At 49.6% G+C, this 22,382-nt stretch overlaps 1 protein-coding gene across 1 annotated transcript; it reads left to right on the top strand.

Moving 5' to 3' along the window:
- Nucleotides 1–9,673: 9,673 nt before the first annotated feature.
- IGSF10 (immunoglobulin superfamily member 10) lies at nucleotides 9,674–21,026 on the top strand. The gene is made up of 7 exons (XM_039389953.1): nucleotides 9,674–9,768; nucleotides 10,007–10,253; nucleotides 11,210–11,339; nucleotides 11,618–12,008; nucleotides 12,526–16,506; nucleotides 17,095–17,995; nucleotides 18,648–21,026. Exons 2-7 carry the CDS (start codon nucleotides 10,060–10,062, stop codon nucleotides 20,554–20,556), a joined length of 7,506 nt encoding a protein of 2,501 aa, XP_039245887.1. The 5' UTR covers nucleotides 9,674–9,768; nucleotides 10,007–10,059; the 3' UTR covers nucleotides 20,557–21,026.
- Nucleotides 21,027–22,382: the final 1,356 nt, after the last annotated feature.

The raw sequence follows: 22,382 nt of genomic DNA, 5'->3' as shown, positions 1-22,382 counted from the left end.
AGGTATTTCCTACATGTAGTCACAAGGGGAAACTCTCCAGCAGGAGCAGAGGAAGCCCTGTGGCACTACTACTTTGGTTTAGAGTTGAACCAATATTAGAAGGGGGAAGGGAAAAGCCAACATGAGACCACCCATAGAAGAATGCCAGGTGGAGCAGAGGCTCAGCACAAGGCAAGTGTCAGAGGTTTCAACAGGAAAACTCCAGATCTCTGTTTGTACACCACTCGCTCCAAAGGACCTGCGTTTAAAAGATTTGAGCTACATGGCCTCTCTGTCAGATGTTTCTTATTCTTTTAATATCAGAGAGGGATCAGAGTGAAGAGGGTGCCCCTCCTGGGTCAGAGCAGCCCATGCAGAACCTGCCTGCCCTGGAGGCAGCCGGGGCTCAGAGCCTGGCACAGGCACTGTCAGTCATGGGTTGCTGCAGGTTTCCACCACAGTCAGTGCTTCATTCACTGCCCCAGGAGGTGTTTCCATTGCTTGGAAAGCAGCACCAGCAGCCCAGAGATGTTCCTGGTAAGACACTGGTGGGATGTTCAAACATGCAGCCACCACGAGCACACACAGACACGGGAAAGGGACCCACCATCCCCTCGGGGCTGGCACTCCATGGGCAAAGCTCACCCAAGGCAGCAGCAGCTGCTCCAGGACCCACAGGGCAACCCCGGCACTGCAACTCCCAGTGGGAACCCCACAGACACTTGCTACCTCTCCAGGACTGACACAGGACCCACACTGGAATAAAATGTTATTTTCAGTTATGCATCGTGCCAGCACAGGGTCAGTGGTGCACAGAAGCTGCCAGTTTTGCCCAACACACATTTTAATCCCACGACTATAACATCCTTTTGGTGAAGTCACTTCGGACCTCACGTTGTCAGCAAAACCAGAACAAAGCCAGAGGCTTTCTGTTACACACACAGGAGATAAAACCAACCAGGAGCCAAGAGCATGTGAATTTACTGCTAAGTACTCACAGACAGTGACTCTCTGATCTTGGCTAATGTCAGCATCAGAAAATGTTTTTCCAGGAAGGATTCAGAATAACTGAGTCTTTTAAAAAAGGAAGGAAGCCAAGTTGTTCTTTTTCATTCTTTCCTTTCAGCGAAAAAGGAATTCTGAAGGTATTTTCAAGAAAAGGAAAGGCTACTTTAGTTCAAATGCTGGAAAACCAATCACTTTCCCTGGGTACAGCTTTGAGTTATTCATCTATAAACACTGACTAGGAAAATTCCCTTCCTGGGCTGCTCTGAGGGACACAGCCTCCTCTCCCTGAAGGAGAAAAAAGGTCAGCACTGCTTTGAGGCTGCTACAAGGATGCACCACTGTGTACAACCTGCATGTAAGTGCAAGTTAGAGCACAGAGAAAAGAGGAGGAGTGACATGGAGCTGCTTTAAAACCCCCCACTCATTCCTTCCAATGGGGTAACCAGCGCCTGATTCTCTGCTATGAAACAAAGGAAAAAATGTGCAAAATGTTCACAAATTCAGATGAAAATCTTCTGTGATTAAGTACAACATTTACTCCAAATAAATCCAGTGTTTACAGAGTTATTTTTCCAAGTGCTTTGTACATAAACAAGGTTTTATTAATATGTTGGCAGAGCTTTAAAAGCTATTTAATTTCACAAGTCCCCTCTGGCTCAGGGCTGCAGGGACAGCTCGGCAGGACAAACCAGCAGCTGGACTTTGATCAAGACCAGCTTTTGGCCACAGGTTTCCAGCTCATAACTACAGCACAAGCCCAGGTTACATCGTGTTACAGAGCTGAGCTTCCTCAGGAAATCATTTGTGCACATATTTTAGACAAGTACCATCAGCCCTGAGACAGCATTGAGAAAAGAGGCATTTTCTCTTTATCCCCAAAAATGCTGGAAAGCAGGAAAATAAGGCAAAGGTTGTTGCAGAAATAAGAACAACATCACTGGGGTTTGTGAACAGAGCTGCTGAGCATGGAGCTCAAGAACTGCTGAAAGAATTAAGGACGCATTCCTTTCAGCTTGATTCAACAATTTTCTTCATATAAAAATTGCAGCATTAAGCTAACTTTTGTGGTAAGGGAAAAGAATTACCAGCTTTTAGCAGAGACTTACCAGGTTTAAGTAGAAAGCTCTCAGCCTGCATTTACAACCTACTGTAGTTTTACCCAAGACCAACATTAAAATCTTTATTGATCTGATTATTTCCAGGTACTTGTTTCAGCCATTCAAAACCAGAGCCATTGCCAATGTCCTAACCAAAGTAAAGGTTATTTGTACAGCAGTGATGTATTTACCTATAGCCTCTCTAAAGTCAGTGGTTTTGCCCAATGCAACAACAAAAGTTAGTCATGCTTTTGGTTTTGACCTGTATTCAATTAAGGACTCAGTAAGACAGTCAAAGTTTGAGATTCCTAACGCAGCACATTTAATTTCCAGATGGAAGCCAAGGAATAAACAGAAAAGAACATTTATTTTAGTGGCTGTCGAGTTGCTTCCAAGTTCCCTCTCTATCCCACATCCCTCACAGAAAATGAATAAATAAAACCAGATTATGCTGGGCTGAATGCAAGGAATGCCGAATCCCAGTGCCTGACTGCAAGCAGAGGATCCCTGCTTGCCCAGGTGTCCCAGGGGACCCTGCAGCACCTCCTGCCCTGGAAATGCCGGGCAGGGGCTGCAGGTGAGGAGCAAGGGGCTCCCCCAGCGGGGCATCAGGGTCTGTCCCAGCACAGTGCCCTCCCCCGTGCCCCCAAAAGGATGGAATTTGCATTAAGGGTTATGCCAATAGCAGCAGGGAGACGAGAAACTGGAGTAAGACGTGGAGAAAATAAAGGGAGGTTTATTGTATTTTGGTCTGTACGAAAGCATCAGATTTCTTGCCTTTCAGCACAGCAGTTGGATATTCTATAGGAGGTTTTATGGATGAAAATGGTGTTTTGGAGTAGTTTGCAGCATTTAGCCTTGGAGAGTCTGTTACGTTCAGTAATGGAAAGGACATTTTCAAACCAACTGATGTCCCACACAGACCAACAGTGAGGTCTGAAACACACAGCACATTCCAAACCAAACAGAACACGAGAGCAGTCCCTTAGGGAACCAGAAAGGAAACACTCTGCTCTCCACCAGCCCCTTCTTGCCTTACATGTACCCCACACAGAAATCTTTTGTCCACCCAGCAGTGCTGACGAGTGCCTGGCCCCATCCATCCAGCTCAGGACCAGCAGGTTATGCCAGAACAGCTGGTGCAGTGATGGCATTTCCTTCCCCTCTCCCTCGTATCCCAGTAATCCCCCAGCCGTGGTGCCAGCCCCCAGAGCCCCAGCAGGGTTAGAGCTGACAGACTAACCCCCCGTGTGGGGCCAGGCCCTGCTCCACCCCTGCCTTAGAGCAGCAACCACCACCAAAGGGCTGCCCAGGTAAAGAAATGCTACTACAAATATAAGTCTGTAAACTTGATTGGATGTGTCAGATTGGACTTTGGAGTCACAGAATTGGAGGAGAATTCACTTCACTGGTAAAAACAAGTTTGTAGGAGCTTCTGGGCCAAGGGAGCTGGACCTGTGCTGTTGCCCATACATCCATAGCTCAGAGCCACCCCAAGATAAAGCTCAAAGTGTTCTAGAAATACTTTTAGTCACATAATTAATTCAAAATTTCCACTTTCCTTGTAATCAGCAAGTCAATAGCACAGACCTTTACCCAGCACCTTTGCTGGGTTTACTGGGAATTCCAGAGATGGTCATTCTAGTTCAGTAGCAGATGCTCCTGTACATCCCCCTTCATGTTACCCAGGTCACTGCTCCCCAAGACATGAGGTATTCAAATTGTGTCACAGTGTTACACTGAACTTCTTTAAACACTTCGTCAGACTTCAGACATTTTTACCATTACAGTTAAAAACAAAACCATCATTTTTTTTTAATTGCAGAGCCACGTTGCTTTGTATAAGAGTTCAAATACTTTCCTGCACAAGTATGAGGTTAAACATGACCTGGACAACTAGTTTGTAGGACACAGAGAAAGAAACTGCACACTATTACTCAATGCTGGAACATAATTAACCAACACAGACTTCAGAAACCTCATCTGGGGATGTTTGGATGAGACCTTGATTTTCCCTGGGGTGATGCACTTTAAATCAGAACACACAATAAACACATTAAATCTATTAAATGACACCACAACATGTTTTAAATGTCAAACCACACCACATCCACATCAGAGCTCAAAGCAGGGCAGTCAGTGAGCATTTAATTTTTTCTCAGCACACAGCCATGACCGTGGCTTCTGAAAGCCAACAGCCACACAGCAGTCCCTGTGAGCCATCAAAGAAGCCACAAGACAGTGTTATTGAGACAAAAGTAGCAGATGAGACACTGGGAGATCATTACCCAGCTATAACATAATGATCTCAAGTAGGAGAATTAGAATTTTTAAAAGTAGTTTTAATTAGGTATTCTACACTTGAAGGAGGTTGAGAATTACTCTGCTGAACAAACAAATGGAGAAAAAGGAGACAATACAAGTTTAGGCTCTTCACTTTTCACTTTTTAATCCATACCACACTTTCACATGCCTTCTCCTCCCAAACAACTCTTCACATGCTATTTCAGAGGGAAATTATTCCATCGTTTAGAGCCAAAGGTTTTAAAAGGTCCCAGCACGTGACCACCCCCTCTGCCTTCATCACCTTACTGATGCCAGCTCTCCACAAACCCAGCATCTTTTCATTTCACACACATAGCCCCAGAATCCACATTTTTTACATGTTCTCTGGCACAACTATAGCAGAAAAGCCTTTTAATGCAAGTTAAATTTACACAGGAAAACATAGTTCTGATTTTATGTGACCCACCTGGCAAGGTCAGCAAGTAAAATAATGTGTAACAGCTAAAAAGGTTCTTACTCCCTCTGCTGTGAACAAGAACATCCCAGAGCAGCATTCAGGCTTCCTTACCTGCAGAACAGGCTCCTCCCGACATTTCAACCCAGAAAACCTCTCATTTTTCAGTCTTGACCTTTGACTTATAGGAATTCCTATACCTGAACTCATATAGGAATTCCTGCCTTCATGAGGCTTCTCACATCCTGTAACTGCCAGTCTTCAGTCACGAGCCTCAAAACAGGGAGTGGGACAGAGCAGAGAACACCTGGCCTTGCCAAACAAGGTCTGCCCCTCTCTCTGCCTTAAATAGTCCCTGGGGTTTGTGTCCTGGCATCAGCCTTGCCCTTCTCACACCTGACAACAGTGCAGGTCTCTGGCTGATCAGAGGGGCTGAAGAGCAGCACCAGTCAGGTGGGCAGGGGAGAGGCTGTAGCTGAGATCTGCAAAGCTAAACCACTCTGATTAAAAATGGTTTATTTAATTGTAATTAGGAAATAAAATGTAATTCAGAAATACACTCTCACCCATAGCTTGGGAATAAACAGCCATGCCTTTTTTTCCTTACCCAGAGCTATCTGTTGGCTTCTTTGGGTGAGGGTAGGGGTTGGTTGTTTCGGTGGGGGGTTCTGTTTGTTTGTTTTTTTCAACTACTTAAAAGCTCAATTAAAGGCCAGTGTGCAGGGCCACCTTCAGGAAATGAAAAATTCTTATTCCATCACAAACAAAAATTATCCATGGCAAGGATCATGCTTTGGTTTGTTTTCAGCTGGCTGGGAGGTGTTCAGGTTCTTGTTAACGAACTGCAGAACACTTCCCTCTAACCACTGCACCAAACCTGTAGGTTATGGGGACAATAGGTCTGTAAACTTGCTGCCTGTACCCTATGGATGTAAATCCGTGGTGTGTAGTGGCCATCAAGAAACACGGGTGTGCCCAATTAAGAATCCTCACAATACACCTACAGAGAGCAAGACAAAGACTTACAAAATCTGGTTTGGTGCTGCTTTTGCAATTCCAACCATGAGAAAACACTCCAGCTGATGTTTAAGATGAAAACCCCCAGCCTGCACCTGCACAAGTGCTTTAGCAGCAGTGTCTGTGTTCCGGTTCAGCTGCTGCTGGAGTGGATTTGCAGGTGACTGTCTCTGCCTGGGAGGGGGTCTGACAGCAGAGCACAGATCTTACTGAGAGCACAGGGACCACTGACGGGGCATGGCACTGCAGATCAAACACAGAATTACTCTGGTTGAGGATCTGCTCCAGTAATGAGGAGAGCAGATCTTCCCCAGGCACACCGAGTGTTAAACGGGCTTGTCCTCTAAACTGGAGTGCCAGACAACCCCTCCCTTCATGTCTACCTCTAACAACTGCCCAGGTGAAAGAAAAATCAGCAGTATCACAGCTTTCCAAGAAAGAAAATACAGACCTTTCTCATGTAAATAGTCTGTGGTCTGCATGGCTGTGTGAAACGCACCAAGCAGGAGCTCTTGCTGTGGCTGCCCATGCTGTGCTGATTTACAGTGTCCCAGGTCATCTGGGCTGGATGGAGTTCAAAAGCAGCAGCCAGTGGGGGTTCCTGGCCCTCCCAACCCAGCGTGGACATGAACAGCAGCCCATCCCACCCAGGAAAGATGGATTGCCTCCAGCCCAGCTGAGGTTCCCATCAGTCAGTGGGAGTCCTGGGAGGACAGAAGGAATCCGAAGCACAGAGCTCTGTGGCTGCAGGCACTGCTGGGGACAGGAGAGGACAGGAGGGGACAGAAGGCAGCCATGGCCCAGTCCTCTTCACGTGTATTCCTCTGAGGTACTGCTTGGTTTCCCGGAGTGTGGCATTCACTGCACTGTGCACACAGGCAGGGCTGACCGTCCCCAGATGAGTATTTGCCCAAATTCATTGGCAGCTCCAAATACTGACCATGATTCCAGGGTCGATCACTGCTTTGCTGGGAGCTTGTCCAGCTCATTACAATGGAACTAAAGTGTCTGGCTGTGACCTTGAGCCACAGGAGAGTTGTACCTAAGTGTGTTATTTTGAAAATTCCCAATAAGGCACTTGGAGGGTCATGTCATCCTTTTCAAGGCGTCCAGCAACCCACCGAGGCATTGAAAGAATTTGACCAGCAAGAAGCTGTGAAGGAAAAGAAAAACATGAAAACATTTTGCAAAGGGCCTTTAAGGAGAACTGGCACAACACAGAGAAGAGAGAGCATGAGGAGAGTGGGAATGCTGTGTGGCAGGAACAGAGGCACCTGCAGTGCTGGTCTGGGAAAGAGTTGGATCAGTCTGACAAGGGAACAGTGTGATTTGGGAGGGAAAAGGCAATGTCTGCAATGGAAGAAGAAACTAAAAAGCAAGTCATCCAACAAAACCCAGGTACATTATTCAGGTACCTAATTCAGATTAGCATTGTGTAAAAAACCCTTTTCGCTGACACTGATGCATGAAACGCATCAGGGTGGTGTTCTCCAAAGTTGTGTTCTGCTCCATTAATGACATTTCTATTGACTACTCTAAATAAAGGATATTTCTTTCAAGATTCCAACTCTGTGGATCAGCCCTACCACAATTTACTTGAAGGAAACTGGTAACACACCTGAAGATCCAGAGCCTCCCACAACAGCCCCTGATGGGCACGAACCACATCCAGATTCCCTGTGCTGGGCTCTGCTGCTGCCCCAGGAGTACCACCATCATTATTAATACCAGAATAATGAACAGGGCTGCCCATTAGAGATGCAGAATCCCTGCCTGAAAAGTGAGGCTATTCCTATTTTCCAAGAAAAAATAAGGAACCGTTCCTCCCATACATCATTTGCTTTCTGTGACTTTATTCCCTGAAGTTCGAGTCATTTTCCACTGATTTGTTCATGCTGAGGAAGGAAAAAAGAAAACACTCATTAAAAGCAAACAAAGAAACTGCAAATTAAACCAAGAGCCCCCGTGAGGGCTCTGACAGGCAGGTTAGTGTGTGCTTGGGAAGTCTGGGGGACCTGAGCTGTGGTGTTCCTGAGGGAACAGCCCCGAGCTGTGGGGGATGTTGGAGGATGTGACACACGGACAGTGCTCAGTGCTGGGGCCTGGGGAGCTTTGCCTGGATAAAGGATCTGGATAATGGATCTCAGTACTGAATTTGAAACCAGTGTCACAGTGACACCCTGATCCAAGGCTGGGCAGAGCCGGGTTGTTCCCTGGTGCTGCCTCAGGTGTTGATGCTCTCCTGCACAGGCTCCTACTGACCTGCCCCCTGTGACCTGCACGTGCTTCCAGGAGCTCACAGACCACAGGGATGAGCTGTGGAGCACTGGCTGCCCTCCCTCCTGGCTCGGACAAAGCCAGGTCATACCGCAGAGAGGTACGTTAGAAACTTGAAAAATGACCTGAACTTGTGCCCCAGTTTTGGTATGTACACTTTGCTGTGCAGATCCACTTCACGAGCACTTCCTTCACTCAGCTTTCCTCTTCACAGCACTTCTGAGCTCACACTCAGTCACGCTTTCTTGCCAAAGTATAGTTCTACTTAACAAAAAGCTCCCTTCGTTCTCTGTTCTTAAAACATTGGCAAGGTCCATTGTACATTTAAAATATTTTAAAATATTTTTTAACTTTAATGCAGATTTTCAGGTATGTGTTTTTGTAAAACATCCTCAGAAGAAACTTCAGTCCTGTTTCTACCACAAATTATTGAGGCTAGTACAAATCATTAAGCCTTTCCAGTAGAAAAAAACGAAAGCACTTGATGCTTTGCCTTTCAGACTGTAATTAGGATGGAGAAAATGCACCTAAGGATTGACCTGCCCGCCCTTTCTATCACTCAGGGGAACAAAATTCAGAGTGAGCTCCCTGATCTCAGGGTAGCACCTAAAAATGCCACCTTGGGATTTAGTGCAGGGCTCAGTTGAGGTGGTGGTGTTTTTTCTGAGACCCAAAGTGCCAGTTGCACAAGCAGGTGAGTGTTTTTTGGCACAAGCTCCCATGCTGAATCAAAGTGAGATGATCCGTGTTGCACAGAGCCAACTCCTGAGATGATAACAAACATCAGCCAGCGAACACCATGAGTAAAGTTCTAGCTGGCTTACACAGAACATCCCATTCCCGCCAGCTTCCTGAACTCCCACAGCTTGCCTTTGATTTTGGGTTTGTCTGAACAGTTTTAGAACTTTTAAAAGATATATTTGAGGCTTTATCTTATCTTTGAAGTTTTATCTTACCATGACATCTCGAGTCGAACAGATTTGGTTTGCCCTACAATGACACATTTCAGCAGAAACACGCCGTCAGTCGAGGCTGTTACAGGCACCGTTCAGCCGAACAGGAGCTGAGGTGCTGACGGACTCGGTCTGCAAGGGGAGAGAAATTGTCCCTCCAAAAGCGAACTGAGGGTGTCATCGGCCGCTTTTTGGAGGGGTCACGCACGAAGTTCCCCCGACGGCAAACGCTCGTTGTCTGCGAGGGCTGGCGGGGCTGCGGGTCGCTGTCGCCGAGGCACCCGAGAGCCCCCGGCGGAGCGGCCGTACCGGGGCGGGGGGAGCGGGTCACGGCGGGCGGGGCGGGCTGCGGGGGCCCGGGCAGGCAGGCAGAGCCCCCCGGCAGGGGGAGCGGGTGGCGGGGGTGTCCCCTGCCCGCAGCAGCCGCGGTCCAGGCGGGCGCTCCCGGCGCGGGGGGCACGGCCGGTCCCGGCCCCGGGGAAGCGGCGCGGGGTTGGGCGGGGGCTGCGAAGGGAGTTAATTTTGCTTGGAACGGTTCCTGGCAGGGAAGGAGCTGACGTGTGGAGACGCCTCCTGGGGATGAGCCGCCGGCGGAGCCGGGAACGCTCCGCACAGGCGGGACGGGGCGCGCAGCTGGGACGCACCGCGGGCACCGGCGGCAGCTCCTGCAAATCCCCGCGGAATTCCAGCTTTCCCTGTGAGCGGCAACTACCGGCACACGGCGCCGGACGGGGGCACCGTGGGGCAGCTGTCAAATGACAACGCTTTGGGTCGTGACATCGCTGAGGGGAAACCCGAGAGTTTGGGGGGCTGCGTCGTGGGTCGTTTTTTCTTTCAAGTTAAAAGTTAAAAGTTAAAGCTTGTGCTTATGGCGTAAACCCGAGCAGCTCGCTCGGCCGTCGCTATAAATGCCTTTGTGTTCTGTTCCCCTGCAGGAACCGCGCGCCCGCCGCTGCTGTTGGGGATGACAGCGTAGGATCCCCTCGGGATGGAGGCCCCGCGCAGGGAACGGGCCCGCTGGCTGGGGACCCTGCTGGCCGCCTGCCTGGCCACCCTGCCCGTCATCAGCGCCTGTCCCCGGCCCTGCGCCTGCCACGGCCCCGCCGAGCTCCACTGCACCTTCCGCTACTTCAGCGCCGTCCCCCCGCGCATCCCCCCGGACGTGCAGCGCATCAACCTGGGGTAGGTGGGACAGCGGGGCTTTTACCGTTCTGACCGGTTAGCTTTCAACACTTTGCGGAGCAATAATTAAGAGTTTCCAGATTTAGAGCTAAAAATTAACCAAAGCAATAAATAAGTCTGTAGAGCTTAATGTTCTGTCTGCAGCACTCAGCAGTGGCTGCAGTCACAGCTAGCGAAGCCTGAGACCACCCACACTAAGGGGAAATTCGGGGGATCTAGCACAGGGAAGGTGAGAACTTCAGAAAGTTTTCAACTTAAATGAATTCCTTTGTATTACCTGAAAAAATTGCATCTGTAATGTGGAACCGAGGAGTCTGAAACAGAGAGAATTCGGTAAAAAAGAGTACATGTATTAAAATCTTCAGCAGAGACTGTGCTGTGAGTTGAGAATGTCCCACAACGTTAGTGTCTGTGCTTTCATCTCCTGGGTTCGTGGGAAGTCGCACTTGTCTGGCCATGTCAGCCTCCACGAGGGTTCTGTTCCATGCATGGTTAAAGGAGCAGGGGATGGAACATGCCCAGGCTCATCCAGTCCCTTCCTGCAGTTTCCAGCAAGTGTCCTCTGTCATAAATCAAACGATGAGACCCATCAGCAATATTTGACTGGTCCGGGTATCCCTCTTAATACACATAATGTCTGAATCATCCAGATGTGTCTGCAGAAAATCTAAAAGGAATTTTTCACGGAGGTAGTAGGGAAGTCAACACGCTGTCAGACAAACAGATGTGTTTCGTGCTCGCTGTTACTCTCCCCGTCCATGGGAATTCAGGCGTCAGAATGCTGCCCTGGAAAAGTGACCATGTTTTGTGCCAACACGAAGGCATGACTTAGAATTTTGTCTTGGCAAGCAGAAGTGCTGCCTACCTTCAGCCGTTCCCAAAGAGTGGTTCTTTTCTTTCGGGTTGGTTGCTTTTAAAAGGTGTGAAGTGTGGCTGACTAAAGCCATCTGTTACAGCTACAACAGCCTGAGAAAACTGAGCCCTACAGACTTCGCTGGCCTGGAGAAACTGGAGTTACTGATGCTGCACAGCAATGAGATCAGTGTGATCCCTGAGAGGGTGTTCAGTGATTTACGGTCACTACAGGTGAGAACTAAATGAGCCAACGTTAAATTTTGTTACCACTTAAAACAACTTTCAGAGATAGAGGTAAACAACCCCACAGTAACTGGCTGCAGCATTTCCTTTTCCTGTTTCTTATCCTGTCCATATGAAAGTTGAGGGCCTTCAAGATCCAGTAACCTAATGGGAAAGGTCTTTCCTTCCCAGGTGGGCACTCAGGTACAGTGTAAAGATCAGCAGCATTTGTTAGAGTTCTTATAACATGGTTTAATATTATGCATTTTCTACTTTTGCATCAACAGGTCTTAAAAATGAGTTACAACAAGGTCAGGGTGCTTCAGCAGGGTGTGTTTTATGGCCTGAAGAGCTTGGCACGGCTGCATATGGACCACAACCAAATTGAATTTGTAAATCCCAATGTTTTCTATGGACTCACTTCCCTGAGGTTGGTCCACCTGGATGGAAATTTACTTCAGCAGTTGCATCCAGACACTTTTGTCACCTTCCACTATAGCCAAATATTCAAAATATCCTTCCTGAAGCACATCTCTTTGTCTGACAATATGCTGACTTCACTTCCACAAGAAATGTTTTCCTACATGTCCGAGCTCGAGAGCATTTACCTGCATGGAAACCCCTGGTCCTGTGATTGCAGCCTGCAGGGCTTCACAGAGTGGGCACAGGAGAGACCAGGTGAGCTCAAGGCCTTGTTTATGCTCCTTAATCCTGCTGTAGCCTCTTTTTCTTGCTGATACAAGTATTTGTCTTTTATTAATTTATTTATGCTACCAGAAAAGACTGGAAGACAGGATTTTTGTAGGTGTGTGTAATCAGAATAAAGAGATAAATACCACTCAGCTTCCCAGATTAAATGTATCTAGTGGCCTTAACAAATTCCCAAGTGCAGCTTTCCTTAATGGAATGCTCTCCTTGGACAGTCCAAAGATTCTGTGCACCAGGAGAATCCACAGGGAACAATGAAGCTAACTTTTATGGAACTGGCAAGAACAAGTGCCACTTTGCACTTAATTCTTCAAAAAGGAGATAAGGAATTCAAGGGACTCGAGGACTATCTCTGCTGCTGCCATTCATATGTTACTTTAAGATTTGCTTTTATTTTATTCAAAAGAACCACTTGTTAGTACCTGTATGTAATTTTTAATACTAAAACTTGTAGCACAGAAGCTGACTCCACTTTTCTTCTCTTCAGATGTTATAAAGTGTAGAAAAGACAGAAGTTCTGGTGCCCAGCAATGCCCAGTCTGTGCTAGTCCCAGAAATCATAATGGGAAGAGCTTAATGGATCTTCCTTCTGCATCTGTCACCTGCAATAAGCCAGTCATACACGACTCCCTGAAATCCAGAAACCTCACAGTGCCAGACGATGGGGATTTCGGTTCCGTGTCTCCCAAGGACTTCATAGCTCCAATAGGATCCGTGGTTTTGAACATGACTGACCAAGCAGGAAATCGAGGCAACGTGGTCTGCAATGTCCAAAAACCTAAAGAAATGTCTCCCATCTCATTTGACCAAGATGGCAGCAGCACAGTGCTCCGAACCTCGTTCTCGGCATTCCTGGTGTGTGGCATCGATCACGGACACATCCAGCAGCTGTGGAGCATCCTGGCACTGTACAGCAATTCTCCCTTGACATTGGAGCGGACTGTCCGGGCAACTGATGTGCCTTTTATTAGTTACAAATATAAACAGGTCTACACTGAAAAAGATGAACTTTTCACCAGTATTGAGGCTGACCTGAGAGCTGAGCCAGCCTGGCTGATGCAGAGCGTGGTGGCACTGCAGCTGGACAGGACAGCGACCACGCTCAGCACGCTGCACATCCACTACTCCACCCGTGCCCGGGTCAGTGTGCCCAGTGCTGACAGCAACCAGGGCAGCAACAACTGGGCCATCATCTACAGGGACAACAGCACCCAAAGAGAGCACACTGTGCTCGTCGGGGGGACCGTGGAACTGGGGTGCCAGGCAGCTGGGGAGCCAGCTCCTGCCGTGGAGTGGATATTGGCCGATGGGAGCAGAGTGCGAGCTCCTCACATCAGCGAGGACGGGAGAATCATCGTCCTCAGGGCCGGAACACTGACCTTGCGCACGGCTGACGTGTTTGACACGGGGCTCTACCACTGCATCGGCTCCAACAGCAACGATGCCGATGCTCTGACGTTCAGAATCACGGTGGTGGATCCTCACGTGGAACACGACAGCGTAAACGGAGCCCAGCTGTTGGCAGCTGTGGGCAGCACACTGCACCTGCCCTGCACAGCCACGGCTGCTCCCGACGCTGCCATTACCTGGGTGTTGCCTGAGCTCACAGTTCTTCGTCAGTCTGTAGGAAACAAACATATTTTCGGCAATGGCACCTTGAGAGTACAAGGGGTGACAGAGCGAGATGGAGGGTACTTCCGATGCATTGCAGCCAACCAGTACGGTGTCGACCTTCTGGTTTTCCAAGTGCTAGTGAAACGGGATGAAACCGCTCCAAAGAAAAGGCTTGGAGCTGTGGGAGAGTGGGAAGAGGGTGACGGCTCTGGCAATGCACTGCTGGGCTCTGCTGCAGCACAGACACATCCCTCAGCCACTCCAACCACCCTGACAGCTCATCCGAAATCCGCTGCATCACCATCCGGCAGCCGGGGCACACAGAGCGCACGTCAAAGGAACAGCCACGGGAAAATGCCTCACAGGCCCTACAGGGACAGAACAGGCAGGCTCAGGCGGCTCAGAGGGCACAGGAGACAGTTTGTTTCCTCAGGCAGGAGAGTTGATCCACAGCGCTGGGCAGCCTTGTGGGAGAAAACTAAGAGAAACTCAACACTGACAGACAAACGAGGAGAAGTTGCAACAGAACCACCCATTCAAGTCCAAAAGTTCTCAGAGGTACCTGGGGATGAGGAGGAGACCTCTGGTGATCTCGGATCTCCAGAAGAAGAATTCATGATGCCAGTAACAGAGAGAGCCCCAGTACCTGCTCTGGGGAGACCAATGGAACGTGTGATCACTGCAGGGCCTGGGGGCACTGTGAGTCACACTCCTGCCAGGAAAACCTCCCTCCTGGTCACAGAGGCAGTAACTCCTCTACCTTCTCCTCTTCCACAGTCTGTGTCACCTGGCAGCAGAAGGCCACAAACATATCCAAAACCTACAGACTCATGGGAAAGATCTGATTTGAGTCAAATATCAGCAAATGGTGTGAAACAATCAACCGTATCAAGTGGAGCAAGTGGAACATCCACAGTCTTCCCTGCTGGGCAAAGGCTGGTGTATTCTGGGCAGGGTAATAACCAGCATCTAAAATCTGCACCCACGACAGAAGCTACAGACACCAGTAAGGCTGTAGTTCCCCAAAACACAATTGACAAGATACATGTTTTTACTCAGTCTATTGAAAAGGTTTCCACCAAAACAGACCACCGGGTCCCTGTGGTGACAGTCAGTGCACCAAGCCCTGAGCTTGGTCCCATTTATTCTCATGCTGCTCAGAAAGGAGGAACCCCTAGGCCAGCAGTGGCCTCAACTATCACTACTCATCAGCCAACTTGGGTTATCCAGGACGTTCCAACTCACACACCCCAGCTCCAGCAGCAGTATGGAAGACGAAGGAAAATTTCTGGTCGGAGACAGATTGTGAGACCAGGACGTATCCCAAGCATGAAAGAGCACCGATACAATTTTGGGAGGGCAGGGTCTGCCAGAGGAAATACAGCTGTGGCTGCAGGTGTTCAACTGAATATGAAATATGTATCAAATGTACCAACCTTAAATAATTTAAGCAGCTCCATCAACTCATTTAGCCCAGAAGCCCCCCTGTCCTCCCCCTCCACCATGAATTTGCCATTGGAGCAAATGGGTACCCCTCAAAACACATTGTTCCTCAAGGAAGAGGAAAACGAACATAGTGCAAGGCAAAAAGCTGCTACCACAGCCATGTCTGTCACTACAAAGGGCACTGCTACTACTTGCAACCCTACCAAACTGTTGGGTTTGAAGCCAACAGTCACATCTGTTATTACTCCTCGATCTGACACTAGAGTCACCAAAAGTAAAATATTCAGAGTGGGAGGAAGGAGAGGTCAGAGGAGGAAGAAGCCCCCTAAAACATCTGCCCTGCAGCGTGTGGCTGCAGCCCACAGCACTGCAGCCACCCCCCCCGTGAGCACAGCCACCCCCGTGGTGACAGCAGGTACATCACCAGCTGTGTCTCCGAGTCTTACACCTGCAAAACCTCTCCCTGGGAGCGTCAGCGCCGTCGCTGTAACCGAAACACCAGCACTGTGGATCTCTGACACCCCAGAGCCACCTCAGCACGTACCCACAGCAGCCACACAGACCCTGGTGACCCCGGTCACACAGAGGAACTCCCAGCTGGCCACGTCACTGCCCACCAGTCCGACTGCTCACAGCCCCACCACGGCACTCCAAACCACACCAGTCACAACAAGGAACACCCAGCTGGCCACAGCACCACCCGTCAGCCCTGCCCACACCTCCACCACAGCTCTCCAAACCCCACCATGGCTGGATGAGCCTCCTGGTGCTGCAAGTGCCCAACCTGCTGCAGCCAGTGCCACATCAGGGGCAGCACCTGCTCAGCACATCAGAGCCACTGCCATGGCAGGAGGAGAATTCCACCTGAAAATGGAGGAGACAGTTAGCCAGGAAAACCAGGCAGCACAGCCCACATTCCCAGCAAGAACTGTGTCAAGTGCTCCTGCTGCACTCACAGACATCATCATTCCCAGCACTCAGCATCCCACCCCTCTGCCAGCCCCGATGGCAGCTGTGCCACCTGCACCTACTGTGAGAGCCCACCTGCCTCCATGGGAGCATGTCCAGTTCTGGCCCAAGCCACGTACCAAAGGCACAGAGAGGGGCAACACGCTGACTGTCGGGACACTGACCACACCAAAGTCATCACAGACAGTAGCTCCGTGGGGAAGGGACAAGGACAGCTCTGCCAGAGGCTGGTCTGAATGGAGACAAGATCAAGAAACCACCACCACCACCCCCAGTCCCATCGTCTTGGGCTCTGCAAGCACAAACCATTTTGCAAAGCCCAGAATAGTTGGAGGGAAATTGGCTGCTTTCACTGTGCTGGCCAATTCTGACGCTTTTATTCCTTGTGAAGCTACTGGGAACCCCCGCCCAGCAATACACTGGACCAAGATATCGTCAGGTGAGCTCGATAAACCTCTATAGAATTTACATTCCACTAGAGTCCTAAAATTTGACAGCTGTTCTGTGTGCCAAACTCAAACACTGTTTCATTTTAAAGCACTATAGAATACCAGTGAACAGCGAACTTGGAAACAGTGACAGAGATCCAACACTTGCTGGAGTGTCTGAGTGCTGATTCTGGAATAATTCTCTAGGGAAAGGATAAAAAAAATAATCTATATTTAACTAGAATTCTGTGCTTGTTGTGGTAAGATTTCAATATTTGTTGTGTGTTACCTGCTATTCCAGAACAGTGAGACAAATGAAAAGAAAAATCTGTGGTAACAAACCCTCAAATCCAGTTACAGCTGTGCCGGGTTTGGATCGCAAAGCCCCATCTCTTTTATCCAAACTTTGTCTCTGCTGGGGACTCAGCTTTGTCACTCCATATGCAAAATACTCTGATTTTCTCTGTCTTATCACTATTGTCTTGGTTATTAGGGCAATGCAGACCAGGGCAGGGAACAGGTATTCATGGACTGAATTAAACTAGAAGATTAAACTAGAGGAAGGTTCTGACACGTCACCACTGTCCCCTTTTCTGCAGGGCCCGACGCTCCGGGGCGCGGCGGTGCCGGCAGGTGGGTGGTGTTTGCCAACGGGACGCTGTCCATCCCCCAGGTGGGCCTGGGGGACCGCGGGCAGTACCTGTGCACCGCGGCCAACGCGCTGGGCACGGCACGGCTCCTGCTCACCCTGTCGGTGGTGGCCTACCCGCCCCGCATCGCCGGCACCCGCCACCGGCTCCTCACCGCGCACGCCGGCAACACCGTGACGGTGTCGTGCAAGGCCGAGGGCAGGCCCCCTCCCACCATCTCCTGGGTGCTGGCGAATAACACCCACCTCTCCAGCTCCTCCGCAGGACATGACAAAGCTCACGTGGAAGCAGACGGCACTTTGGTCATCCGGGAAGTCACCGTGTACGACAGGGGCCTCTACACCTGCCTGGCCAAAAACCCCGCGGGCACCGACACGCTGGCTCTGAGGCTGCAGGTCGTTGTGGCCCCTCCCACCATTCTGGAGGAGAAGAGACAAAGCATGGAAGGAAAGATGGGGGAAAGCCTGAAATTCCCTTGCACAGTGCAAGGGAACCCTCAGCCCACTGTCCACTGGGTCCTCCCTGATGGCACAGCAGTGAAGCCTCTGCAGTTGGTACACACGAGGCTGTTCCTGTTCTCCAATGGCACCCTCCACCTCGGCAGCATCGGCCCTTCCGACGGCGGGAACTACGAGTGCATAGCCACGAGCTCCAGCGGCTCGGACAGGAGGGTGGTCAGCCTCGTGGTGGAGCACAGGGACACGCTTCCAAAGATAGCCATCACCTCTCAAGAACTGACTCACTTGAATTATGGAGATAAGTTGCTTCTGAACTGCACAGCAACCGGGGAGCCCAAGCCCAGGATCATGTGGAGGTTGCCCTCCAAGGCTGTGGTGGACCAGTGGCACAGGTACGAGTCTTTTTTTTCCCACCTCTTTGGAACTTCAAATACTGTCTCCTCTGGTGGTCATGTAAGAGTGTGTTGCAGCACTAAAGCACTGTGAACTAAATTAATTTTCAAACATCCAGCAGCGGTGAAAATATCTGTGCTAATGGCTTGTTGTTATATGTCTAGTAACAGATCGTATCAATTGCCATAAGTGGGTGAGGTCTCCCCAAATCAAATATAAGTCATATTTGAATTAAGGGAACTGCTGTTATCATGCCCTGGCTGACTGTTGCCAGTTTAGAGGAGAAGTTTTATGTACCAGATTTGCAAAGTAGGGCTCAGGAGGAAGAGGCTTCTGTAGCCTCTGATAAGTCTACCTTTGGGGGTCTCCCCCCACCCCCTCCCACAGTAACACTTCACCTTTGCTTTGGGAGACAGTCCCAGCTCAGGGTGTTCCCAGCAGAGTTAACATGCAAAAATCCATGTAACACCAGAAGTGACAATGACATCACGTTAGGACCCAGTGGGCAGGCAGGTGGTGTGGGCACAGTGCCTTTGGAGAGAACCTCTGTGTCCTATTGTGCTGTTGACACCTTCAATCCCTTCCAGTGCTCAGTATTCACCCCCAGCACTTGGTTCCATAATTCTTTTCCTCTCTCTCCCCCCACAACAGAATGGGAAGTCGGATCCATGTCTACCCCAACGGATCCCTGGCTATTGAAGCAGTCACTGAAAAGGATGCAGGTGATTATCTGTGTGTCGCAAGAAACAGACTTGGGGATGATCTGATCCTGATGAAAGTCAGCATCACAATGAAACCTGCCAAGATTGACCACAAGCAGCACTTCAAGAAACTGGTGCCATACGGCAAGGATTTCAGAGTGGACTGCAAGGCCTCAGGGTCGCCCACGCCAGAAATATCTTGGGGTCTGCCAGATGGAACGTTGGTCAACAATGCGATGCTGGCGGATGACAGCGGGCACAGGTCCCGCAGGTACGTCCTCTTTGACAATGGGACTCTGTACCTCAACAAAGCTGGGGTGACAGAAGGAGGAGATTACACCTGCTATGCCCAAAACACTCTGGGGAGGGATGAGATGAAGATCCGTGTCACAGTCATCGTGGCAGCCCCTCAGATAAAGCACAATTACAAGACATATGTTACAGTGTCAGCTGGACACACAGCACTGCTGGACTGTGAAGCTGCTGGAGATCCCAGGCCACAGATATTCTGGTTGCTGCCTTCCAGTGAGATGATCTCCTCATCCACAGGCAGACACTCCCTGCACACCAACGGCTCTCTCTCCATCAGCCACGTCAAACTGCTGGATGCTGGGGAGTACATGTGTGTGGCTCGGAACCCTGGTGGGGATGACACCAAACTGTATAAGCTGGATGTGGCTGGTAAACCCCCCATCATAAACGGCTTATACAGGAACAAAACAATCATGAAGGTAACAGCAGTGAGGCACTCAAAGAAACACATTGACTGCCGGGCAGAGGGGACACCTGCCCCTCAGATTATGTGGGTCATGCCTGACAACATTTTCCTAACAGCCCCGTATTATGGGAGCAGGATCGTGGTGCACAAAAATGGGACACTTGAGATTCGGAATATCAGGCCTTCGGACACGGGGGATTTTATCTGTGTGGCACGTAACGACGCGGGAGAGAGTGTGCTGGTGGTGCAGCTGGAGGTCACAGAAATGCTACGGCGACCAGTGTTCAAAAACCCATTCAACGAAAAAATAATAGCAAAACCTGGGAAAACTATCACACTGAACTGTTCTGTGGATGGAAACCCTCCCCCAGACATAAGCTGGATGCTGCCCAATGGCACATGGTTTTCCAGCAGCATCAGCACGTCCCAGTTTCTCACAGGAAGCAATGGGACCCTGACCATCTACAGTCCCAGGAGAGACCAAGCCGGGCGGTACCGCTGTGCTGCCCGGAACCAGGTTGGCTATATTGAAAAGCTGATCGTCCTGGAGGTTGCCCAGAAGCCCAATATCCTCACCCACCCGGTGGGGCTGGTGAAGGGCGTCAGCGGGGAGCCGCTGTCCCTTCACTGCCTGGCCGAGGGGAGCCCCAGGCCCAGCACCATGTGGACGCTGCCGGGGGGCCGCGTGCTGGACCGGCCGCAGGTCAGCGGGAGGTTCCTGCTGCTGGAGAACGGCACCCTGGTCATCCGGGCGGCCGGCGCCCACGACGGGGGCACTTACGTGTGCAGGGCCCGCAACGACGCCGGCGACTCCTCCGTGAGCGTGGCCGTGGCCGTGGCCGCCCACGCCCCGCGCATCACGGGCAGGCCCCCGCCCGCCCTGCACACCGTGCCGGGGGCGGCCCTGCAGCTCCACTGCACCGCCCTGGGGATACCCAAACCGGACATCACCTGGGAGTTACCTGACCGCTCCACGCTCTCCACAGCTCACCAGGGCCGAGGGGCTGGGGGTGAGCTGCTGCACCCCACGGGGACTTTGTTCCTCCAGAATCCCCGACCCTCCAATTCCGGCATGTACAAGTGCACGGCCAGGAACCCCCTTGGCAGTGACTTCGCAGTAACATACGTCCACGTCATCTGAAGTCAGACGTGCAGCAGGAATGATGGTGAACACGGGCTGCAGCTGGACTGAGGTCATCCTTGGAATGAGTTTAATCAAAGGCATCCAGAGGCACCGAGTGCCTGGAAAACATTTACAGTGTTCAGTCTGCAGTGACTGGGCAAAAGGAGAGAGGAAGGGGAAAATTAGCTCTAGCATTGTTAGCTAGCATTGCTTCTCTCCATGTTCAAGGGATTTAAATTAAAGCAAACTCTGCCAGCAAACATAGACTATCAAACACAATTTACTTTCTGGAAATGTACACAGAGAGCTCCTGTATGGACAGACTTTTTCAGTACTGCCCACCCGGTATAATTGTCATAAGCACAGATCATAGAGAGCAAGAACATCTGGGAACTAAAGAGCAGGTTTATTGGGATGCAGATTACCTTCTTAATGTGTTTTAATATTTAGTATATTTTTTAAATAAATATTTCATGGTGAAACAAATAGTGAAGTATTTTTAACAGGATAGCTCTGCTTGCCACAGTCTTTTCTGCAGAGCTGTGGTATGACACAGGCCAGCTTTGCACTCAGTGTGGAACAAGAGAGGGAGCTCTGCTCAGCACTGCTAAGCCATTGCACACAGACTAGGTGTAGAACCACTGCAGCTCGTCATCATTTTCTTATTGCCACAAAAGCGTTTTTTTAAAGTTTCTCACTAGAAAACAATTGCTTGAATTTGTGACTCAGTTTAGAATTGTGATTCCTCAGTTCAGCAGCCACATAGGCCTAAAAAGGAACTTCTGTACCTGATGGGAAAATCCCTTTGTGATGGTAGGAAATGGTTACCTGCCCATTTCACACTGACCAATCACAGAGTGGACTGCTCAAATCAATTTTTAAAATATTTAAGCCTGTAACTAAGGCTCAGAGTTTCTTATTTTCTTCCTAAGAAATACATTAATGCAGGACAGAGGGCTCAAAATACACACACAGATTCCCCTCTTAAATTTGGGAATCTATGTGTGGTCAGGGCACAAAGGGTTCAGTGAATCCATCCCTGACATCAGCCACACAGAGTCAGTATTCCCTTGTTCCCTCCTTCCACAGCACTGATGGATTGGTGGCCACAGAGGGGTTGGATGACGTGAATCTCAACAGTTAATCTCTGTAATAGCTTAAGCTACTAAAAAGAGCAGTAAATATCCTTTAAAAAAATGGACAGAAGTAACTTCTACATGAATGAGACTCAACTGTTGTAAAAGCCAATCAAAACCTACAGATTTCCGTGTAGTGAGTTATTCTTATATTACATATATATGATGTATACAAGATATAGATATAGATATACTATGCATCATTAGCTGGCTGTGCTGGCCCAGGCCCTCTGAAGCGTGTGAGGTGCAGCCTTCCCCCTCCCCACACAACACCTGGCTATGACACCATCCATAGCCTCCTTGTATGGTCAGTTAAGCAAACTGAGTTAGTGAAAAATAGGGAAAAAATATTCCCAGAGTATTTTAAATGCCCTTCAAGTTCCACTTTCAAAACGAATGCATTAAAAAAACCCAATCATATAGAATAGTTCCTAAATGACATAAAGTAATAATAAATTTATTCTGGTCTTTCACCTCCAGTATGGGCAAAGTTATGATCTGTTTGCACAGGTTTGAATAACAATGATTTGTTTGTGGTGATTTTGGTTGATAATTTGCCTGTGCATTTGTACTCACCGATGATGCAATGCCTCGTGCCAGCCATCGATTCCCACCTGGGGTTGGGAATTCCTGCCGTGCCCCGCTGGTACTGACACAGGTGACAGAACAACTCCTCCAGGGAAAGGAGGATCATCCAAAGGCTGTTGG

This window comes from Pipra filicauda, unplaced genomic scaffold, assembly GCF_003945595.2.
Source record: "Pipra filicauda isolate LSUMZ 115617 unplaced genomic scaffold, ASM394559v2 scaffold78_size3787270_pilon, whole genome shotgun sequence".
In the NCBI taxonomy this organism is placed as follows: Eukaryota; Metazoa; Chordata; class Aves; order Passeriformes; family Pipridae; genus Pipra; species Pipra filicauda.
Note: the sequence above shows the minus strand (reverse complement) of the source record. Positions and strands in the feature narration are given on the sequence as shown.

What these genes read in the sequence shown, in the direction of transcription:
- IGSF10 (XM_039389953.1), top strand. Translation starts at nt 10,060, where the DNA reads ATGGAGGCCCCGCGCAGGGAACGGGCCCGCTGGCTGGGGACCCTGCTG. An exon ending in CTGGACCAAGATATCGTCAG is followed by an intron (nt 16,507 to 17,094) that starts GTGAGCTCGATA and finishes CCTTTTCTGCAG; the next exon opens with GGCCCGACGCTCCGGGGCGC. An exon ending in GTGGTGGACCAGTGGCACAG is followed by an intron (nt 17,996 to 18,647) that starts GTACGAGTCTTT and finishes CCCCCACAACAG; the next exon opens with AATGGGAAGTCGGATCCATG.